The 24,303-nt window shown below is 37.0% G+C and overlaps 2 protein-coding genes across 5 annotated transcripts in view; one reads left to right on the top strand and one right to left on the bottom strand.

Annotated features, from left to right (window-relative positions):
- The window catches only part of PIGF (phosphatidylinositol glycan anchor biosynthesis class F), a 36,385-nt gene extending 29,998 nt beyond the window's left edge, over positions 1-6,387 (bottom strand). The window contains exons 1-3 of one of the 4 annotated variants that reach the window (XM_006159889.3): positions 6,191-6,387; positions 3,975-4,223; positions 2,628-2,719 (exon numbers count right to left, since the gene is read on the bottom strand). In XM_006159889.3, the coding sequence (XP_006159951.1) occupies positions 2,628-2,719; positions 3,975-4,202 (320 nt within the window). In that variant the 5' untranslated portion in view covers positions 4,203-4,223; positions 6,191-6,387. Of the gene's footprint in view, positions 1-2,627; positions 2,720-3,974; positions 4,224-5,816 lie in introns of all 4 variants that reach the window. The other 3 variants (XM_006159886.3, XM_006159887.3, XM_006159888.3) reach the window with 3 other exon arrangements.
- Positions 6,388-6,406: 19 nt separating this feature from the next.
- On the top strand, positions 6,407-18,130 carry CRIPT (CXXC repeat containing interactor of PDZ3 domain). Its single transcript, XM_006159890.3, has 5 exons — positions 6,407-6,541; positions 14,795-14,860; positions 16,315-16,369; positions 17,236-17,339; positions 17,896-18,130. Exons 1-5 carry the CDS (start codon positions 6,526-6,528, stop codon positions 17,958-17,960), a joined length of 306 nt encoding a protein of 101 aa, XP_006159952.1. The 5' UTR covers positions 6,407-6,525; the 3' UTR covers positions 17,961-18,130.
- The last annotated feature ends 6,173 nt before the right edge of the window (positions 18,131-24,303 follow it).

Below are 24,303 nucleotides of genomic sequence, written 5' to 3'. Positions count from 1 at the left end.
AATGCAATCTTTAAAAACAAATCACACAGATATCTGGCTTTAACAATAGGTTTCAAAAGTGTTAACAACCTAAGATCCATACTGATACCTCCTTTACAGGAAATTCCATTATCTTTCTTCCTCAGTATCCTCAAATTTTCTCTATAACCAGTTGATTCAACTTTAACTTATATTGGAATTATATACAAAATTGGGTAAATAAAAATTGGGGAGACTTACTCCCCCAGTTTCTTTTTCTGTCCTTTCTTTCTTTCTTTCTTTCTTTTTTTTTTTTTTTGAGAGAGATTTTTGGTGTAGGGCACATTCACAAGCTAGAGACAGAACGGGGTAAGGACGTGGCCACGCCACAATCCCTTCTCTTCCATTCTCCTCTTGGGCTATATAGGAGACCAGCGACTTAACCATTACACCATCTGCTGGTCCATATCCCCACAGTTTCTGACTGAAGCTTAAGAACTTGCCTTTCAATAAAATGATGCTGCTGCTTGATCAAAGACCAGCACAGGAACCAGTGTTCCAGGTACATTTGTTCTACTCTAAGATAGATGAGGCAGGAACCACTATTTCCCATTTCCCTCCCCTGTTTAGAAAAGACTAACTTCCTAGTTTAATGTGTGTGTGTGTGTGTGTGTGTGTGTATATATATATATATAATATAAAACTCTGTGTGTGTATATACACACACATATATAAAAACTATACATAGTTATATATGTATATATGTGTACAAATGTTCCTTGATTTATGAGGAGGTTACATCTCAATAAAGCCAATACAAATTGAAAATATTATTAAGTAAAAAATGCATTTAATAGCTAACCTAACAAATATCATAGTTCAGCATATCTTACCTTAAAGAAGTTCAGAATACTTACATTAGCCTATAGTTAGGCAAAATCATCTAACACAAAGCCTAACTTATAATGAAGTATTAAATAACTCACATAATTATTGAATATTACACTGAAAATGAAAAACACAATGGTTGTAAAGATACTCAAAGTACTTCTTTTTTTTTTTTTAATTTACCAGAGCGCGTGTGCATTCACCAGAGGCAGACATGGAGACAGAGAGGGCGAGCACCTTCAATCGCGTGTGGTCACACCACAACCCCTTCTCCATTTCTCTACGCTGTTGGGGTTTGGAGCATGCATGCACACATGCTCAGCATGTTTCTCAGGCTACCAAATCTAGGATTGAACTGTGCAGCTGGCCATGTAGGATCCAACTCACTAAACCACTAGGCCACAGGGCTGGTCCCAAAGTATGTTTTCTATTGAATGCATATTGTTTCCCGCTGTCATAAAGCCAAAAATCACAGGTCCAACCGTCAATAACCATCTGTACATACATACATACATACATATATATACATGTATACCTAAAATCACTCACTTCTCCATGATAATTAATCATTATTAAATTGAAGTCTCTTAAACTATAATAGACATACAAAAAATATTCATGAATTTGGTTTCTACTAATTTAAAACTGGTCATTTTTAAAACTGTTGAGTTAAATTTTATCTTTAAACTAAAAACACTGGCTAATTAAGTATTTAAATACATTAATCTAGAGGCCAGCAGGTAGAATGGTGGTTAAGGCACTGGATTCCCACTTGGTTGACTGAGCTTCAACCCCTAGACCTGGCAGCTTGTGTTCTCATTTTTTTTTCCTCTCTCTCTGTCTCTGGTGAGTGTACATGACCTGTAGCACATTAAAAAATAATAATGAAAATAATTAAATAAAAATTTTTTAAATTACAGGAATCTATTGACTTTCTTCAAGAAAACACGCGTTTCAGAATTTCATTTATTAATACCTGACATGTGAATTATAACTAATTTATACATATTATTATAGTAAGTTCCCTTAGAGGTTGTAAGAGAACACACATTTATTGGTATAGTTTCTTATTTCTCCTCGCATCTTGCCAACATTTAAGAATTTAATGAATTAAGTTATTCTGTTATCCAGTAGGTGGCATGGTGGTTAAGGCGCTGGACACTCCCACATGGCCGACTAAGTTTCAAGTCCTGAATCTGGTGACTTGCTTTCTCACTTCCTCTCTCACTCTCACCCTCTGTTTCTCTCTGGCCAAATTAAAAAAAAAAAAAAAACCTAAATGAATTAATAAATAAAATAAAATAAATAATTAAAAAAATTAAAAGTAAAAAATAAGTAAGAATAGTGGTATCAGCAGATGGCATAATAGTTATGTTGCTGGACTCCCAAGTAGTTGGCTGCAGTTCGAGTCCCAGACCCGGTGGCTTAAAAATAACACTGGGCACGTGTGTGTGCATGCCCAAAATCCCAAGAGGAAATCTTAGGAGAAGGGATTGTGGTGTGGCTATCCCTTCTGGGGGGCGATTTCTTGCTTTCTATCTCTCTGTTTTTCTCTGTCTCTCCTGCAAGTACACATGCCCTATAGCAAAAAAGCTCTCTACAAAATAAATAAATAAATAAATAAATAAGAATGGTAAAGAAGGACAATGATATTGATATCCTTATTTAATCCATTAATTAAACATACCATGATTTTTCTCTAATTGCCAATAGAGTTAGCACACTATTCAGTAAATGAGTGTTTTTAACATATAAATTTAAGTTAATAATTTCAAACTTACTCTATTAGTGGTGCTCCATATAGGACAAAAATTATATGAAAGGAGAAACAAGACATAAGAAAGTAGATACAGCATTTCAAAAATCTGGTTATCTAAAAAAAGAAGAAGAAAGATTTCAAGACACAAGAGAACATCTATAGGACAATGAATTCTTCCATCTTATCTACAAATACAATGTGTTCCCGTAATGGGTGAAATAATTGAGTGTTCTTTGACTTAGATCACATGTCTCATGCCCAGTCACGTACACAGGAGTCTAAAAACTGTACAAAAACATAAATGCAAATATTACCTCCTGCAACAAATAGGGTTTTTGTTTCTTCATTTTATCTTTTGCTAGAGGGAGCATGCTCTCACTAGAGTGGATGGAGGGAGAATGGTGGGGTAGGAGCGGGGACACCCCTACGGAGCACAATCACATCATGATCCCTTCTCCTCCATCTCTGTCTCCTTTAGGGATTTTGGGCATGTGCGCGTGTGCACACACACACACACACACACACACACACAGCCTGGTGTATTTTTCAAGCCACTAGGTCCAGGATTTAAACCATGCAGTGAAATATGTGGGATCCAGTTGCCTTAACCACCAGACCACAGAGCCAGCCCATTTCTATATACAAGTTGTGCTATGTTGTTAATCATATTTATGAAATATTTATTGATGATAGAGTGCTAGGATATAAAAAATACACAGTCCTTATGTGATAATATGAACTATCGGCAGAAATTAATTTATTTTTATTTTAAAACGAAACTCCTGGGAAAATGTACCAAAAAAGTGAAATACTAAGTAATTCCCCAAATCATTCATGTTATTTATTATATTACCCATTTTCAAAATGACCTGGATATCCATAGATTACCACATGGAATTTACTTGACATGGAGCTTAAAGGAAAGAACTAATTATAAAACAAACATTGAGGTTCTCTAATCGTAAGGCAGAAAAAGGGTTTTAAATGACTAGACAGAGTGGTTAGTACATAGTACTAAGTAGTGGTAAGTGAAGACTTAATGGAAAACAACTGGTGTCTTGTAAATTAAAGCTTACAGATTGATTGCCAAATGTATTTATCTTTAACGGTGACATAAAACAATGATTATACAGGCTCACAATGCATATGAACTGAAGAAATCCTAACTCTACAACTAAAGCACAGCAAGGTCTATCAGACATTGTAGGCAGCCTTGTGGCAAGTAATAGCTACTCATTAGGGGGAAAAAAAATCACTCTCGTTACTCACTCTAAATAACCCAATGAGGACTTGACTAATACTTTATTCTTCCATTAAAAGAAACAGTAGCTCTCTCCAAAAAAATCACTTATCAAGAAATAAGCCTTACCTTGTGTGACAATGAACTTTTTTTAGAGGACGCAGTTGGTTTCACTACTAAATATAATAGTAGGTTGACAGCAGTTACAAAAGCAGAACAGATGCACAGCCATGTCAAGTGTGTTTCCAATATTGAGAAGTTCTCCAAGAAGAATGATGGAATGAAGACACTTAGGATAATTGAAAATATGCATAAAAGATGGGTATACAGCAGTCTCTTGATATCAGTATCTTTCATGGTGTTTCCGTGGGTGCTTATCTAACAAAAAACAAATAAAATAAAGCATATGCAATAATCATTTTTCCATTGTCCTAAATATTTAAACCTCTAAAAAGAGGCCACAAACTAAAATCAATCTTCTATGGGCAATAATATACTTGTTTCAGAACACTGAAAAATGCATACATGTAAACAACATTCTATTTTATCTTCAATTTTTCTCAATATGGAACAAACATCTCTCAGTCTAAAAGTGACAAATTTACAAAATTCTTAAAATATTTCTGATTGGGGGCCAGCAGTTAGCGTAATGGCTATGTTGCTGGACTCCCACATAGTCGACCGTGGTTCGAGTCCCGGACCCGGTGGCTTGAAACACACCTGGCGTGTGTGCGTGCATTCCCAAGATCCTGAGAGGAGAAGGGATTGTGGTGTGGCCATCCCCCCTGGGGGGTGATTTCTCGCTTTCTGTCACTCTGTCTCTCTCTCTCTCTGTCTGGTGAGCACATGAGCAAAAACCACTAAAAATATATGTATTTATATATATATATATTTCTGACTGGTTTCTGCAAGAAGTATGGGCTAGAATCGATTAAACAATTTGTTTTCCTTCTTCTTGCCAAGATCACAAAGAAAAAAATCCACTGATGATTTGCCCTGTTGAAAATATAACCTATGCACATTCTAGAAACTACATGCATACATTTTGACTAAACTATTGACTTTTTCTTTCTTTTTTAATCACTGCGAACCTTTGTCTGCCATTGCAGTACTTCATATAGTTTAGCAAATGCCATGTGACACCAACTACACACTCAAATACTGAATAGTGGCCAGTGAAATTAAGAGAGTTGAAAGAACAAACATTATGTTAAACTAAGGGATACCAAACTCTTGAGATACAAAATGGCAATGTCTATTACAGGTGCTAGAATCCAATCAAATGTAAAACATGAAGGAGGAAAAAACTTACTTTCTCCAAGTATATTTAAAATACCTAACAGAGCATGTAAACATTTTATTTCCTAATGTTAAGGATTTCACTCAACGTAATACTCAACATATTGCACTGTAGTGAAGAAGCCAGAAAACAAATTTTCTAAAAAAAAAATACACACAAGTGGGGACGTTCACTAGTGCAAAAGAGCGAATCTGGGCCTATCCTAGTAGCTCTCACTTAATTCACAGAATCGTTTTTAAAATCTTATGTTTTTTACTGATAAGGCAACAGGATAAACAGGTTAGAAGACATTCAAGGTTCCAAGCACCAAAGCAACTTAAAGCCCAGTTTTTCCCACATGGAGAGAAACACCAGGGAATAGGAGGAGAATGGATGGCAAGAAGGGACAAAGGAAAAATTTCTCACATATCTTATCCTCAGCTGCAGGTGAGCAAGGGAAACAGGAGTCCATACTCTCAAAAGATACCCCTTTGGATAGTTTTCCGGACCACTCTTGGAATCCCTGCTGCCCTCAGTGTATCTAGACCTAATACAGGGAGCAAGACCCAAACCAACATGCTCGCTCAATGAAGGAATTAGAAGAGAAAAAGTGTGGGCCTCCCTGAGAAAGCAGCCCTGGATTAGGCCCTGGTGTACCCACGAGGCCGCCGTCTTGGCGTCACAGGCCTGACCTGGCTGACACACCGGCATCTTAGCGGACAATTGAGGCGCCTTGGTGGGAATAGCGCGATCTTCGTCTGCAGCCCCATCCCAAACTGGGTCCCTCCGGTTCTGCTCACCCTCAGCCTGCTGTAGTGCGGGCAGCTAGAAGCGAGCAGAGAGGCATAACCTAAGAGCACAGGTGTCGGAGACGAAAGAAAACAGGGAGTGACAGAAACTCGGATCTGAAGGAAGGTCGGTGCACCTGGGCATCTTTTGGGTCACGCCGGAAGGGTGGCGCTTGACCGATCTATGGGCGCGGAGGCTCGCGGCCACTTTGACAGTTGGCAGGAATGGCTTGCACCCTCGGGTGGCGATCGTGCTGGGAGTGCTCAGCGGGGCTTACCTAACTCTCCCGCCCGCGGAAGAGGAGAGGCTATCGCCTCCCACCTTCAGGTGCGACAGGCTACCGTAGCCCTCACGCAGGCGCAGACTTATGGGGCGGAGACCTATGGCCGACAGCCAATCGAGGAAGGGAAGGGGTGGGCAAATGAAGCAGCCCCGCCTACCAGTACCCCTTTCTTACTCCCGCGGCTTTCTAGGTGTAGGATAGGCGGGACTGAAGTCTTAAGAGCCGGAAGTGGGCTGACGTAGGCCGGAAGGGGAATCTCTCACAGGCTGTAGTGTTGATGTTTTCTAGCTGCTGCAGGTTTTGTAGCTAAGGGAATCGCCGGCGGAAGGATGGTGTGCGAAAAATGTGAGTATAGGGGCTGCCTCTGCGTGAAGAGACTGGGAGAAACTAACTGGACACCCCCGGGACCTTTGCCTTCATTTTGTTTTTCCTTTTCTCACAGGTCTCCGATTCTAGCTTCTGTCCTCCTACCCTGCCCTATGATCATTCTTGTTCCTCCCCAGTGACTGTAGTCCCATATATTGATATTTTGTATTCACATGGTCTCTGTTAGGCACGCTTCGTTTATTATTGTTACCTTCCCCGGGCCCAGGATCTCATCCTATACGGCTACTTGACTGGCACATTCTCCGGTCTAGGTTTAAAATGAATCTTAAAAATATTTTCTACAACATTAGAGTTGTCAGACTTAGCTAGTAAACACTTCAGGCTCCAAGTTGAATTTAGATTTCACATGAACAACGAGTAATCTTTTAGTATAAGTATGTTCCATACAGTATTTGAGACTTGGCTCCTCCTTAGTAAGTGCTTTTTCCCATTGGATATTTAGGACACACCTTACTAAAAATTATTACCCATTGTGTATCTGACTATTAAATTGTGCTGGGAATCCTATATTTTATCTGGTAACCCCAATCAGCATCCCATCCAATGGCTTATGCACGCTTTGCATAAATACTTACAATATTGGGGCAGGGAATGAGAGAGTCTCATAACTTCCAAAGAAGTTTATGTAAACATTGCTGGCTTTTTGAGAAGTCTTACCTTCCTGTAGTTGTCACCCAGTGATTCTAATGCAACCCTTTGAGATTTCTAGAACATATCTTATGGGGTTTGTTTTGTTTTTACTTTACAAGCTCTTTGTATTTTGAAAAGCACATAGTTTACCTACTTAAAATGTACAGTTCAGTGGTTTTTAATATATTCACAGAACTGTGTATCCATGATCACAGTCAATTTTAGAACCTTTTCATTATTCAAAAAAACACATTAAGCTTTTGACATCAAAATCCTATTTTATCCTATACTAAAAACGGTTTGGGAGTTGGTCTTTTGGGTTTTGGTTTTGGGAGGTTTTTTTTGTTGTTTTTTAAGTGAACATGACTGAAATGTTTTTAAATTATGCATCTATCTTAAGATTTTTCTCTTACGTTGTGTAGTTCTTAAATGTGTAAATTCGGTCTTTTATAACTTATGTTAATCCTATACATTTTAACTATTAGAGACAGGGATTCTGCCTAGTTTTACTGGTTGTGGTAATGCTTCTTACACCATATATGCTTTGTCACAGGGCTACTGGGCAAATTGTGATAGTAAATTTGCCAAGATACATAAAAATTTAATCCACAATCCATGTCGTATTAAAATAATACAGAGACTTGTACTGTTGCATGATGAGTGTCGTCAAAGAAGTTCATTCCCTATTAGTACAGTTTTTTATTTCTCTACTCTTCCGAAAGTCTAATTCTTTTTATTTCTTTGATTCTTCTGACCTCCTCTGTCTTATTGTGCAAATAAAAATATACTCTTAGGTTTTTTTTATCCCCCAATCTGTTGACGTTTCACCCACACTGTAAATAGCTTGCATCTCTGCTATACATAAAGACACACTCTCTAGCAATTACCTTTGCTCTCTCTTTTTTTTTTTTTGAAAGGTTTTTGCTATAGGGTGCGTGCTCTCGCCAGAGAGACAGAGAAAGACAGAAAGCGAGAAATCACCCTCCAGCGTGGGTGGCCACGCCACAATCCCTTCTCCATTCTCCCCTCAGGATCTTGGGCACGCACACACATGCACCCAGCGAGAGTTTAAGCTACCAGGTCCGAGACTTGAACTACTGTCGACTACATGGGAGTTCAGCGACATAGCCATTACAATAACTGCTGGTCTCTCTCTTTCTCTTCAGCATAAGTTTTCTGAAAAATGTGGCTAGGTTCATCAGCTCCAGATTTATACAATTACTTCTTAGAACTTTATAAACTGAGTTTTATTTAATCACACTGCTGAAAGAACTTTTAAAGTTCAGAACAAATCTTCCACATACCAAATTCTAAAACCTTTTTCAGTCTTATTCTACTCTGTAGCACTGATCCTCTGACTAGCGTTTTTTTTTTTTTTTTAATAAATTTACTTCTCTTTGTTCTTTTTTACTATTATGTTCTCCAAACTTTATTTCTCTTTACTCCCTTTAAGTGGATGTTTCCCAGTGATCTTTGACCTTTTATTTTTTTTGATTCTTTTTGAAGAGTTTTGAAGAACTCCTTTTGACTCTTTTGTGTTGGTTTCAAGTAGCACATCTGTGTCAGTGAGGTTTTTTTTTATTTTATATATTCAGTCTCTATACATCACTACAACTTGTACAGTGAATTTACCCAACATGAATATACATCACATCAGTCCAGCTGAAGATACCATACACATTATCATCAACAGATAATCATCCATTTCTGTGTCCCATAAATGTCTTGCCTCTTTATTTCTCTCCTTGATTCCCTTTCTCACTTTCATCATCAGAGTAGATTCTGGATATAGTTTCTATGCCTTCAAATCTGTAAAGACTTTTTTGTGCCCTCTCATGTGGTTAGTCATCAAAAAGGTTCCATGTGGGATGAGAAAAACGTGTATTTTGTGGTTTTGAGGTGGAAGGTTCTGTAGATGTCTGTCAAGTCCATTTGATTTATGGTGTCATTTAGATTCTGTTTCTTTTTGTTTATCTTTTTGTCTAGATGATCTGTCCAAAGGAGGTAGTGGAGTGTTGAGATTCCCCTGGTAATTAGTGTGTTGCAGTCTTTCTCTCCTTTTAAATTTAGCAGTCTTTCCTTCATGTATTTGGGTGCTCCTGAGTTGGGTGTATAGATTTTTTTTTGGGGGGGGGAGAGGTTTTTGCTATAGGGCGCGTGCGCTCGCCAGACAGAGAGACAGAAAGCGAGAAATCACCCCCCAGGGGGGATGGCCACGCCGCAATCCCTTCTCCTCTATTCTCCTCTCGGGATCTTGGGTGCACACGCACACGCGCCCAGCGTGAGTTTTAAGCCACCAGGTCTAGGACGCAAACCGCGGTCAACTACGTGGGAGTCCAGCGACATAGCCATTACGCTAACTGCTGGTCCGGGGTGTATAGATCTTAATAAGCGTTATATTTTATGAAGAATTAGCCATTTTACTACAATATAATGACTTTCTCTGTCTCTTCTTAACAGTTTTTGTCTTAAAGCCTATTTTGTCTGAAATCAGTATTGTGACTCCAGCCTTTTTTTTTTTTGGTTTCTGGTTGCATGGAATACCTTTTTCTAGCCCTTCACTTTTAGTCTATGTATGCCTTTGTCCATGAGGTGCATTTCTTGTAGGAAGCAGATAGAGGGTGTCTTTTTTAATCCATTTAGACAATCTGTGTCTTGCCTGGAGAATTAACTGTTTTTTTTTTTATGAGAGAGATTTTTGCTATAGGGTGTGTATACTCACCTGAGAGACAGAGATAGAGAGACAGGAAGCAAGAAATCACTGCCCCCAGAGGGAGAGGCACACCACAATCCCTTCTCCATTCTCCTCTTGGGGTCTTGGGGCACGCATGCACACGTGCCTAGCATGAGCTTTAAGCCTCTGGGTCTGGGACTCGAACTGTGGTTGTCTACGTGGGATTCCAGTGACATATCCATTATACCGTCTGTTGGTCCATTGACTATAGAATTTAATCCATTAACATTCAACATTATTATTGATATTTCCAGCCATTATGTTCCTGCCATTATGTTAGCCATTTTGTTGGTTGTTTTTTATTCTCTTATTTCTGTTTGACTTCAGTTTTCTTGGTATAGCACTCCCTTCAGAACTTCTTGAAGAGCTGGTTTGGTGTTGGTAAATTCTTTCAGGCTTTGTTTATCTGAGAATATCTTCTCATTTCAAGGTTAATATCGTCGTATATAGTAATCTTGGTTGAAATTGTTTTTCTTTTAATGCTTTGAATACATCTTCCTATTCTTTTCTTGCTTGCATTGTTTCCACAGAGAGGTTTTATATTAGCGTGATGGGATAATCTTTGTCAGTGCTTGACATTTCTCTTTTGCTGTTTTTTTTAGAATCTTAATCTTATCAGTGATATTGGCCAGTCTGGCTATGATGTGCCATGGAGAGGATCTTCATAGGTTGATTCTGTTTGGGGTCCTTTGTATTTCTTGGGTTTTTATGTTTGAACACTTCTCTAGGTTTAGAAAATTTTCTTCCAGGATTTCATGGAATAGCTTATCAATCCCCTTATTAGATTCTTCACCTTTTGGGATACCAATTATTCAGATGTTTGGGCGTTTAATGGTATCTAGTATTTCCCATATATTATCCTCATTTGGGGGAGTTATTTTTTCATTCTTCTTGATGATCTTTTGTAGGTCATAGATTTTTGTCTTCTAGATCTGAGATTCGATCATCTGCATGATCTAATCTGGTTTTAATACTTTCAAGGGAAGTTTTGTTCTCCTGCATTACAGCCTTCAACACTGGAAGTTCTGTTTGATTCTTCTTTATATTGTCTATCTCCTTTTTCAAGTCATGAAAGGACTTCCTCATCTCCTGGATTTCGATGTCTGTTTTTTTCTTGTATCTCATAGACTATTGTCATCATAAATACTCTGAAATTTTTCCTGACATTTCAATATTTTTTTTCTTATTTTTCTATACTTGGAGACAGGTTACTACGTTTCCTTGTTGGAGACGTAATACTTGGTTCTCTCATCCTTGAGACTTTTCTCTGATTTTTAGTCATTCAGTAATATATTCGCTTTTGGCTAATTTGTTGCAGAAGGCTTCTGCAACTGTGAGATCATGTTTCCCTTTACCATGAGTTATTTCTGTGCCCACTTATCCCTTCTACTGTGTTTTGGAACGTGGTATCCACAGGAGGGATTTGGGTTCAGATTTATGAAGAGGAGTTTCTCCTTTTCTTTTTCATCTTTTTTTTTTTTTTTTAATTGGAGAGGTTCCAGTTCTGACTCTTGCAGCATAGCCATTATCCCTCTTGGGTGGTAATTTTTTGCTTCCCCTCTCTCTCTCTCTGTCTCTAGTGAGTGTATGCACCCTATATCAAAAAGCTAAAAAAAAATCCTCCCAGTCACTTAATTACTTTCTTTTATTTTATTTTATTTTTTTTTTTTTTTTTGAGAGAGAGACTTTTGCTATAGGGTACATGCACTTTCCAAAGAGACAGAGAGAGACAGACAGAAAGCAGAAAATCACCCTCCGGGGCGATGACCATGCTGCAATCCCTTCTCTATTCTCCTGTCAGGATTTTGGGCACACATGCACACATATCAGGCATGAGTTTTAAGCCACGAGGTCCAGGACTGGAATCGTAGCCAACTACATGGGAGTCCAGCGATATAAACATTATGCTCTCTGTTGGTCCCCCTCCCAGTTACTTTTTCTAAAAGCCTCAATCATCTCTCATTCATTCTAGCCTTTGTACACCTTCATCCAGGCAGTCCTACTTATTTTACTTCCCCAACCTCTCCTTTCTTGCTGCAGGACCCTAGTTGAGGTCCTTTTCACCGAGTTGAACTAATACAATCCCCCAATATCTCCCAGCCCCCTCAGACTGCTCTCCCTGCCTCTAGGCTCTCCTCTCTAAACTATTCAAGTGATGAATTCTGTGGGAAATTATACAAATGAACTAATTAGTACCATAATTTATGATTCTGATTAGAAAATGTTGTGATTAAGAAAACTGATTAGGAAATTCAGTTTCTAATCTCTGAGCTCTTTAATACTATTCTTCAGTATGTTTACTTAGCTTTAGTTAGCTTACTTCTTAGTGACTGTTTAAAGCCCTCCATTTCCTATATTATTGATGATAACATGCATTTAAGCCACTATGCAGTTTATTCTAGATGGGAAACCACATTTAGTATGTTGTGATGATGCTCAGGAAATGAATGTTAAGTAATTAAAAAAAAAAGTTTCAGGAGGAAAAAAAAAACAGTAAAACTGTTCGTATCAAAATTTAAAAAAGAATGCATATTTGATGACTGCAGTAAGCTATATAGCCCCAGCTACTACTTTATAGTATGTTCATTCTACTCACTGAGGTTTATGCCTAAAGTCAGACTTGGGTTCATGTATAGGTATATATCAGCTGTGCTAGCTATTGGAAATATTTAGACTAATTAAGTTCATTAGCAAATCAATTAAATGGAAGGGGAAAGGCATAGAAAGCAACCATGGATACCAGAGACAATGTGGGAGGAGGGTGGGACATGGCAGAGAGTGAGGGATAGGGAATCAAGGATGGCAAAATAAAAAAACAAAGTATACAAGACATAAGAATTGGAAAATTATTGGCTGATAACATGTATGTTGATGTGCTTGATTGAGCCAATATACAGTGTATTTTGGATGGAAAATTCATTTGTATGCTGTAATGATGTATAGTGAATTAATGTAAAAAATAAATAAAGAAGAAAAAAAAATTCGGCCCCCATGCGGTCACAGTGCTCCTCACCTTTATCAAACCCTGGGGTCATGCTGTGGAGCAGGCAGGCCCAAATCAGAAAAAAAATAAAATAAAATAAAACCCTCCATTTCCTTAAATGTCCCCCTTTGTCATCTACTTTGTTCTCCATTGGAAAACACTTTCTAATGGATGTTTTTAAAAGTGAGGTTATCAAATGGGAACATTCTCAACTTCTTACTTTTACTGTATCTATAAACATACCTATATTCATGTCCATCTTCTTTCCCTTTCTTTTTCCAAGGTCACTTCTACTCATGTGCTTTGTTGCCACCCCTTATCTCTTCCAGGTCCTTTATCTGTCTCTGTCTCCTCTGGAATCTTTTATTTTTTAACTTTTATTTTTATTTAAATTTTTTTTAAAGAGATTTTTGCTATAGAACATGTGCACTCGTGGAGAGACAGAGACAGAAAGTGTCATCCCCCTGGGAGGATGACCATGCCACAACCCCTTCTCCTCCAGTCTCCTCTCAGGATTTTGGGCATGTACGCACAGGCACCCAGCAAGTTTTAAGTCACCAGGTCCGGGACCCAAACTATGGTCGACTACGTGGGAGTCCAGTGATGTAACTGTTATGCCATCTCCTGGTCCCTTACTGGAATCTTTAGTCAGCTCTCCTTACATATAAAAATGCTCAGTTAAACTCCATCTTTCCCTCTTGCTTTTTCTCACATTTTTTATTCATTCATGCAACAAGTATTATACTCTTAGCAAATGCTAGACACTAGCACCTAGGGCTAAGGAACTCCTTGTCTTATCCATTCTTAGTCGTCATTATGCCAAGATGTGGCTTAAAGTAAGTCTGAGCAATGTTTGAATTGAACCTAAACACAAGTGGAACTTACCATTTTCCTAATTTAGATTCTAAAAGAAATTCTCAATGTGCAGAGGGTAATTTGGGGTTTCCATATCTGGAGCCTGTCACCCAGAAACCTACTCAGTAAGCTTTAGGTTATCTTTTCAACTTCATCTTCATTGACCTTTACCCTTTTCTCAACTTTAACCGAACCAGACTACCTTGTATACCTAGTGTACCCTAAGTTTTCCATGCCTCTCTTCAGGATACGTCCTTTAGTGAATTTGCCTTCATCCTCTTTTTCTCCTTTTTTCCACAGTCCAAGTGCCACACATTTCCAGTCTTCTCATTTGCCTTCTCCACCAAGCTTTCCTGGGTTTTCCTAGCCAGGATTATTTCTTCCTGCATGGAATTTCTCCTAGCACTTTAACTCTCAATTTATTTTAGCTTTCAGTTGTTATACTTTTTATTTTGGTTTATATTTTCGTTGATTGACTCTTAACTTTTTTAGGGGTCTCTGATCCCTTTAAAAATCTAATGAAAAGTATAGATGCTAACTAGAAAAAAAATAAGATATATAAAAGGTTTGTGTATAACAACTCCACCTTTTTCATTTAACTCGTAAGGTCCACCTATGGAGCCCAGGTTCTGTGCTGTTACAGAAACTATTGTACTGTAATCTCAAAATCTAGAGCTTTGTCTAATTCGTTGCTTTATTCTTTTTAGCACTTTGTGTAGTAGTTTATATATCATAAATACTTAGTAAATATTTATGGGATGAATAGATTTGTCAGATTTATTTAAAGTATAAACAAACTGCAAACCTATTATAAACCACCTTATTACCTTACAAATTTTACTGAGGTCTGATATACAAATCTCACAGTATCTCGAGTCTCAGTCCAGTGGCCTTTACCCCAGCATTCTGCTGTAATATGATTCTTGATACTGCTGTGAACCTTGGGCATAATGTAGTGGATTTATTATACAGTAGTTCTAATTTTTATTTTACTTTCTTGTTATAATAGGTGAAAAGAAACTTGGTACTGTTATCACTCCAGATACTTGGAAAGATGGTGCAAGGAACACCACAGGTAGTTTTTCTTTTAAAAAGTAGAAATTGAATCAAATACTTCCCATGAATAATGTTTTAGCATTTATATTATCATAAAATGAAATGTTACATGTTTGGAGCATTTCATCTGTTAAAAATTAAAGAAGACTATTTCCTCAGTGATTTAATGTCTTCTATTTAGTTGTCTCAGTTACATGTACACATTCCTAATATAGAAGAGAGAGCAAAATTATTAACAATTTTTCAAGTGTTAACTGTGTCATAGTAATTGATTGGATTCAGCTTAGACTCTGTATTTGATTTCCTATCTCTTCACCTGTTTTATGTTCATGAGCAAATTATTTGAATTATTTTCACCTTCATTATCATTTACTTACAGTGAAATATATAATTATCATTGAAGAGTTACAGTGAAGTATGTTTCCAAAGGGAAAGAAAGGGAACACTTTCACTATAGTCAAGGTCTATGACACTAGAATAATGGCTTCTAGATGTTACAGTAGAAATAATGTAGAGGGGCCAGCAAGAGGCATGGTGGTTAAGGGCGTTGGACTGCCACATGGCTGACCGCGGTTTGAGTCCTAGACCAGGCGGCTTGCTTTTTTACTTTCCCTCTCTCTCTCTTGCTCTGTCCCTCTCTGGTCAAATTATAAGAAGTAAGTTAAATAAAATAATTCTTTAAAAAAAGAGAGAGAGAACAAATGTAGAGCTATTCATGAAGTACTACTATGAGTCTGGGAAGTAAAATGATTGTATTTTATACAAATTTTTATTGTTTCCCTAATAAATGTTTTCTTTTTAATTAATGTCTTAAGAATTTATTAGGTGAGGATTTTAGAAGTTCAAATAATAGGTTATTTTATTGGTAAGAGGGTCAAAAAGATGACTTTTTTTTAAGGTTTTTGCTATAGGACTTGTACACTTGCCGGAGAGATAGAGACAATGAGAGGGAAATAGAAATAAAACCCCTGACAAGAAGGTATGGTCACACCATAGTCCCCACTCCTTCACTCTCCTCCTAGGATTTTGGGCATGCATGCACAGGTGCCTACCATGATTTTCTGCCATGTCCGGGTTTCGAACTGCTGTCAACCATATGGGAGTCTAGCACCTTAACCACTAAGCCACCTGCTGGTCCCCTCAAAATAACCTTTTAGGGACCAGCAGTTAGCGTAATGGCTATGTCTCTGGACTCCCATGTAGTCGACCGCGGTTCGCGTCCCGGACCCGGTGGCTTAAAACTCACACCGGGCACGTGTGCGTGCATGCCCAAGATCCTGAGAGGAGAATGGAGGAGAAGGGATTGCGGCGTAGCCCTCCCCCCTGGGGGGTGATTTCTCGCTTTCTGTCTCTCTGTCTGGAGAGCGTACGCGCCCTATCACCAAAAAAAAACAACCTTTTAGCTCATTGTTAAATGTTATATATTAGATGCATAGAAATAATTCACTAAAATTTACATATCTTTGTGTACAGAAAGTGGTGGAAGAAAGCTGAATGAAAATAAAGCTTTGACTTCAAAAAAAGCAAGGTGAGTAAGAGTATCCAGAAGAGTAATCACATAAATTGGCATATTTTACTATTAAGCCTATTGGAGTGAATTCAATTTGCATGATTTTATTGTGATAAAACCAAGTTAAGTAGGTTAAATAGTTTTTAGCCATGTTATCTATTATAATTTGCTGATTTCTCTGTTTCTCCCAATGTTATCAATATATGAAAATAATACTATTCTATTTTTTTTTTCTAATTTCACTAGGAAACATGATTTTTATATTATTTATTTCTTAATTATTCTACAAATCAGAGGCAACAGAGAAATGTGAAAAGATCATAAGCTTTAGAGTCAGACTTAAATTTGAATCTAGGGACTGGCAGGTGGCATGGTGATTGAGGGGCTAGACTCCTACAACATGGCTGACCACAGTTTGAGTCCTGGACCTGGCAGCTTGCTTTCTTACTTTCCCTCTCTATCTCTGTATCTCTCTGGTCAAATTAAAATAATAATAATGCTGATGAATAAAATTAAATTAAATAATTATAAAAAAAAATTTGAATCTAGACTCTCACTGTCTAGCCCTGTGACTATAAGCAAGCTAAGCTAACATGATGCCACCAGTGGAATGTTTTATATCTGACCTCAAGTAATAGGTTGTGGTCAAAATGCTACAGTATAAGAATATTGTATAAAATTACCCTCAAGTCTTGTGTATGAGGTGTATAAGAAATTTAAATAAATCTTGTTTAAGACTTGGGTCCTATCCCCAAGATACCTCATTGTGTATATGTAAATATTTTAAAATCGCAAATCCAAAACACTCTGGTCTCAAACATTTCAGATAAGGGATATTCAACATGTACATTTCTCTTTCTTTAAAAAAATAAAAATGTCTCTAGATTCGACCCATATGGAAAGAACAAGTTCTCTACTTGCAGAATTTGTAAAAGTTCTGTGCACCAACCGGGTTCTCATTACTGCCAGGGCTGTGCCTACAAAAAGGGTAAGCTTTTCTTAATATCATTTTTCTATTCATATCAAATCTACTTCATTACTGCTGATTTGGAGAATAGAAAGGGCCTTTCATGGAACCAGCAATTGGCGTAATGGCTATGTTGCTGGACTCCCATGTAGCCAACCGCGGTTTGAGTCCCAGACGCAGTGGCTTAAATTCCCTCTGGGCATGTGTGCGTTCGTGCCCAAGATCCCGAGAGGAGAATGGAGGAGAAGGGATTGCAGTGTGGCCATCCCCTATGGGGGATGATTTCTCGCTTTCTGTCTCTCTGTCTCTGTCTTTCTGGCGAGCACATGCACCCTATAGGAAAAACCTCTCAAAAAAAAAAAAAAAAGAAAGAAAGAAAGGGTCTTTCATAAACTCTATTGGTCAAATACTTTGTTTTTCCTAAGGCACAATGAAATTTAAAACTTGTTCATAGTTAAAAGTGTATTTTCTTTTTCTTGTTTCTGATGCTTTTAAACTTATATTGTAAGCTTCCAGATTGACTTAGATAAACCAAACAGTATTATGATTCGATCGTACATGTTTTCTTTTATTTCAGGTATCTGCGCAATGTGTGGGAAAAAGGTTTTGGATACCAAAAACTACAAGCAAACATCTGTCTAGATGTGTACATAGAATTTCTCGCTTTCTTTATGATTTTATTTTCGGCTTTGAATTTTCAAAGCATGACACAGAAGCTTACAAAATAGCATGTTGTAAGATAAATAATTAAGTATAAACCAGGGAAGTTGATTACATTCATTCTTTTGCTCACCAGAAGTTCGAACAGCCACAATGTAGTTAATCTTCCACCTTAAGTGGTTATTTTCCTTACTAGCTTCTATTGGAATTGAAATAAGTGGCAATTGCAATGAAAAATATTTCCCAGTTCTGTATGCACTTCTTATTTTATGTTATTCATATAATTCTTATTCTCTCTTTCTACTTTATACATGCTACAAAAATGAGGAGAATATTGAACTTTGACATCCACACTTAACATTCTAACCTCATTTCCGTGCTTATTCTTAGAATCAATAGTCCCTTCATTAGTTGCAGTTTCATAGGCTTTTTACATGTTTGAGGCCATTATTATTGAATGATTTCTTAACTGTTAGCTCAAGCCCATATCAAAGACAAGCTGGATTGATTTGTAATTTTAAAAATTTGCCCATGAAGCCCAAGTGCCAGTTTCTTTCATGTGTGAGCAAGAACACAAGGAACACCCATATGCCCAAATAAACACACTAAATTTCAGAAAAACACATATTGTATATATTACCTTGAATTTAAATTGTCATAAAGTTAGAACATTGTCCATGTTGACATGTAATGAAAATAAATCTCTGCTCTTTGGGAAAGTTCTTTGGAGCACAAATAAATAAACAAACAAATGTTTAACCTCCTCCTCCAAAAGAAATAAATAGTACAAACAAATATCTTGACTCTTTTTTTTTTTTTTTAATAATGTAGACTACTGAAAAACTACTTTTGAGGTTTCACATGAAGATTTTTCTTGCATTGTCTTTAGAGGTTCAGAACTTCTGCTTGTAAAACTGCAACCTACTATGGGAGACAAAAAAAGTGTCCTGCTTCCAACCACTGTATGTATAAATATATATGACTGTAAACTGTGTATAATAGGGAATATAATGTTATATAAGGTATAGAAAGGGCATTTTTTGTCTTAAAATTACTATGAAAAGTATGTAAAGTTTTAACAACTGAAGCTTTTCAAATAGTGTTTTTTTAGGATACGTTGTTATTTATTCATATCTGGAAAGATTACAGTGACGATGCAAAATAAACTAATATCTTTGAGGACAGGAAATACCCTCGCGCTTTAATCAATTTTTAATTTTTAATTGACATCATAAAACAAATGACTTATAACAGGATTCCCCTCTCATGCTTTAATCAATTTCTTATTTTTAATTGACATCATAAAATAAATGACTTATAACAGGATTCCCCTCTCATGCTTTAATCTTTTTTTTTAATTGAAACCATAAAACAAATGACTTATAACAGGATTCCTGTTGGAGAATATCTGCAATCCATTAAAAACTGGGTTGGTTGATTTTGAGAAAAGTGTATTTCTCAAAAATCATCTGGGATCTGGACTTGTACAACTCACATTTTATATTCATACCTTGAGTAACCTCCTTCCACAAATGGATCCAGTGGCCACACTCAGGTTCTCCTATGAAGGCTTTTCATAATAGTGTACCTCAGAACAGAAAATAAGTATTATAAGTCTTCATATTATCTGAATGATGTTGATAGAACTCACAAATTGAGTATAGTTACTATATGAGAAAGAAAATCCCACAACAAAGCTTAAACTTAAGATTTTTTTTTAGAAGGAAGGCATGAAAACCGAAATTGTAACAAAAAGAATGACACAATTAAGGGCAAACATAACTTTTATCAAATTAAATGTAAAGTGATGAAATATCCAATTTTTAAAAAATCTCATTATATTTTTAAAAATACTAAAAACAAGTAAATTTTATATATTCATTCCTTAGAATATAGAGCCATTAAAATGATAGGAGTATTGCATATGTGTGCACAAACTTGTACTGTACATATGAAAAACATTGGACACTATTACTGTTTTTCTCAGGAGTAAATCTAAAGGTGGAGAATAGAGTCACTTAACCCTTTCTATCTTTATACTAACCTTCTAATACCTTTTATCTCCTATTTCCTTTGGAGAGTGTGGGGAGTACAAATAATTTTAGTATTCTATCAATAAGTTTACTTACATACACACACATACACACTTTTGGGGAATACTAAGTAGAAGAAAAAATGTATGCATTTTTCTGCACTTTGACTTCTTTTAAATTTTTCATGTTTGCTTTATCATTTTCTCTTGATACATGTTTTTTCTTGACTCATTTGAGAATATGTTGTAGACATCATATCCTTTATCCTTTTAAGTGTTTTATCCTTGGGACCAGCAGATGGTGTAATGGTTATATCACTGGACTCCTACATAGTTGCCCACCGTTGGACTTCCAGACCCAGTGGCTTAAAACTCACACTTCCAGACCCGGTGGCTTAAAACTCATTTTGGGTATGTGCATGCATGCCCAAAATCTCTAGAGGAGAATGGAGGAGAAGGGATTGCAGCATGGCCATCACCCCTGGGGAGTAATTTCTTGCTTTCTGTCTCTCTGTCTCTCTGGTGAGCACACACACTATAGCAAAACTCAAGAAAAAAAATGTTCTGTCCTTTTTTAAAGTTTATTTCTTTCCTGAATGAGACAGACAAGCAACCCCAATAGCATCTCTATGCCACAGTCTACTCCCATTGTTAACCAACCCAGAGCACAAGGCACGTACATGTCCAAGGGAGGTCCCAGGACACAAACTCAGGACCTTTACCATGTGAGTCCAGTAGTCATACCACTGAGCCACTGACTGGTCCCATACCCTTTATCTTTTAATACAACATATTTACTTCATAAAAACAAGCATACTATCTTACCTAAGTACAGTTACCAAATTTAAGAATTTAACATTGGTATAATAAAAAGCTTTCCTCTAATTTAGAGTCCATATTCCAATTTCATTTGTTGTTTTATTAGTAGTATTCTTTCAGCTCCAGGATCAAGTTTAGGATTGTAAACTATATTGTCATGACTCTCTTATCTAATAATTCCTCAATCTGTGTTTTGTAATATTGATATATTTTTAAAATGTAGGACAGCCAAGGAAACCCTCAGTTTGGATTTTTCTGTTATCTTCTCAAGTTTATATTTGAATGCTTCAGTATAGTTCAGAATACTATAAGTGATATGTCTTCCAGGTATCACGTGTAGGTCCACAGAATGTATTAGTAATAATAATTCTTATCAGTTGAGTAAGATGTTGTTTTTCCATTGTATAGTGAAATGTTTTTCCTTTTGCCATTAGTGAGTGATTTGCAAGAAGAAACTTTGCAACCTTACTGGTAATTCTTTTCTCATCAAACCTGCCCTCCTAGAATTAGCATCCTTTGATTCATGTCGGAATACGTTTTTGCTGGGAAGTTTGCAAAATTATGATTTTTCTAATTCTGTTTTTCTTTCTGTATTAACTAATTGTCATTCTCCTGTAAAGAAGAGGTTTCCCTTTATTGATCTATTATCAGGTTAGAATAAATATTCTTTTTCTGAACTGTTTGAGTGTTTATTACAGATGTGAGCTTCTTTAACCCAAATACTTAGGTTTGTATTTCTCAAGAACATGGACTTTTTTTTTTTTTTTTGAGAGGTTTTTGCTATAGGGTGCATGCGTGCCCCAGAAAGACAGAGAGACAGAAAGCAAGAAATCACATCCCCGCCCCCAGCCCAGGGGGATGGCCATGCCGCAATCCTTTCTCCATTCTCCTCTCGGGATCTTGGGCATGTACGCGCACACACCCAGTGTGAATTTAAGCCACCAGGCCTGGGAATCAAACCACGGTCAACTACATGGGAGTCCAGTGACACAGCCATTACACCAACTACTGGTCCCCTACATAACCATAGCACAGTTATCAAAATTAGAAAATGAATATTGGGTCGGCCCTATAACGTAGTGGTTAAACACTATGTGGAGGAAAGTTGAAACCCACATGGCCACCACAGTTTGAATCCTGACCTGATGTCTTGAAAACTTGATAAGTACATGTGGATGCATGCCTAGCACCATGACCGGGTGGAGGAATGTAGAAAAGGGGGTTGCAGTATGACAAGGTCCCATGGGAGATGGGGACTTACTTTCTCCCCCTACCCCCTTTTCTCTGGTGCTCACATGCACTCTCTGGCATTAAAAACTAAGAAAATTAACAATATAATACTATAATATTTTCCATATTTCATAATTATTTCTGTAATGCTCTTTGTAGGAAAAAAATCTGAGCTAGGATCCAATCCAGGAAAACATTACATTTTGTTGTCAGGCCACTAGTCTCCTTTAAGACAGTTCTTCAACCAGTTGTTCAAAATATCAAGGACTAGCTAGGCACAGTGGCATGTGTCTGGAGCCCCAGCTAGTTGAGAGGCTGAGGCAAGAGGATTGTGACAGAGTCAGACCCTGCCTTAAAAAAAAAAAAAAAAGAAGTCTAGGTCATGAAACATAAAGACCACTTATTTTATAAAATGTTTCTGGCTGTTGCGTTTTTCTGGTATTTCCTCACAATTGGACTGAGCTTATACATTTTTGGCAAAAATATTGCACAAGTGACAAGTATTCTTTTCAGTGTATCGTATCATATAGGATCAGTTGTCCCATTACAGGGATGTTTTGATCACTTGTTTTAAGTAGTATCTACCAGATTTCGCCACTGTACAGTTTCTCTTTTTTTCCATTAGTAAGCATTTTGTAGTGAGATATTCTGAGACGTGGGTATTCTGTTTCTTTGCAAACTTTCACACACTAATTTTAGCATCCAGTGATATTTCTTGGCTGAATTAATTGTCCCTTTCCTGATTGCCAAATGGTGATTTTTCCAGTCTAATCATTCCTTCTACTTTTTTTATTAGGTGACATTCTTTAAAAAAAAACAATCGTCAGAGGTCATGTGTTCTTACTGAAGGATGAAGAAAGCACCCCCTCCCCCAGAGGGATGTGGTCATGCTACAGTCCCTTCTTCTCCATCTTTTTGGGATTTGGGGGTCAGATGCACATTCTCCCATTGTGTTTTTCAAGCTGCCAGGGCAGGATTGAGATTACAGTCAGCCATGTGAGATTGGCTCTCTTAACCACTAAGTTCTGGGGCAAAGCAATAGCTGACATTCTATACTAAGAAAACCCTTTTTATTTTTTTTTCACTCATTTATTTTGAATCTACACACAGATTCCTATATTATTTAATTTGTTATTTCTTTATTATTTTTTTTTTTTTGGTATATTTTTAAAGACAGGATTTTGCTATCTTGTCCAAGCTGGCCTCGAACTTGGAATTCTCCTGCCTCAGCCTCTCAAGTAGCTGAGATTTTACGTGTGCAGCAGTGCACCTGGTCAGTCATTTGTTTTGATCTCAAATTGTCCAAGATTTGGCCAGTGGAAGATCTTTCAATCTGGCTCTTGGTTCTTTATGACATATTCTTTGAGCAATTCCTTACTTTCCAGCATAGGATGTTCCAAGTTTATCTTGGTTTTTGTTATTTTTCTCCTAGCCTTGCCATGGAGTCAGCCATTTCTCCGAATTTCTTTAGTGTCTTTTAGCAGAAAATAGTGTTTAGAAAGTAAGAACTGGGCCTTCTGGGTTGTCATTTTAGGACTCTTTGACAGAAAGATCTAGGAAGCATTTATAAGAAATCACAAGTTTTCCTGGTATCTCTAATTCTAGTTCAATCCCTCAGGGTTCTTCCTCCTTGCTTTTCCTCATTTCATATTTGTATCTTCTTCCACAGTGAAAACTCTGGCTCTCACCATCATCAGTATAGTTAGTCATTTGCAGAATTCTGATTTTTAAAATATTGGACATGTATAGTTTTTGTAATAAGTAATTTTAAGTTTTAAAAAATGTGGGAAAGCCCACATGACTGTTAAACGTGATGATGGTCATTTATCAGTCTGCCATGATTGAAGTAAAGCTTGAAAACTTCCATTTCTATGCATATGCTACCTCCTAGATAAATCCAGCGAAAGATAAAATAGTGCTAACTACTTCTAAGTTTAGCCAATATTTATTGGACTTCTGCTTTATTCTCATTCCTAGTTAAACTACTGTTATTGGTACGTAGCCCATCAAATTAATGTAAAATGGTCAAAGTAAGGTGTGACAGTAGGAACAGGAAAATATAATTGACTTTTGAAAACCATGGATTTGAGCTGGCAGGTCCACGTTTATGTGGATTTTTAAAATAAATATGGTAAATGTATTTGCTCTTTCTTATGAATTAATAATTTTTTATTATAAAAATACACTACTCACTACACATATGAAATATGTGTTTATCAACTGTTTATGTTACCAGTAAGACTT

Source organism: Tupaia chinensis, unplaced genomic scaffold (genome assembly GCF_000334495.1).
Source record: "Tupaia chinensis unplaced genomic scaffold, TupChi_1.0 Scaffold000661_1, whole genome shotgun sequence".
NCBI classification, from domain to species: Eukaryota; Metazoa; Chordata; class Mammalia; order Scandentia; family Tupaiidae; genus Tupaia; species Tupaia belangeri.
The sequence above is the reverse complement of the archived record's forward strand: the minus strand, read 5'-3'. Positions and strand labels throughout refer to the sequence as shown.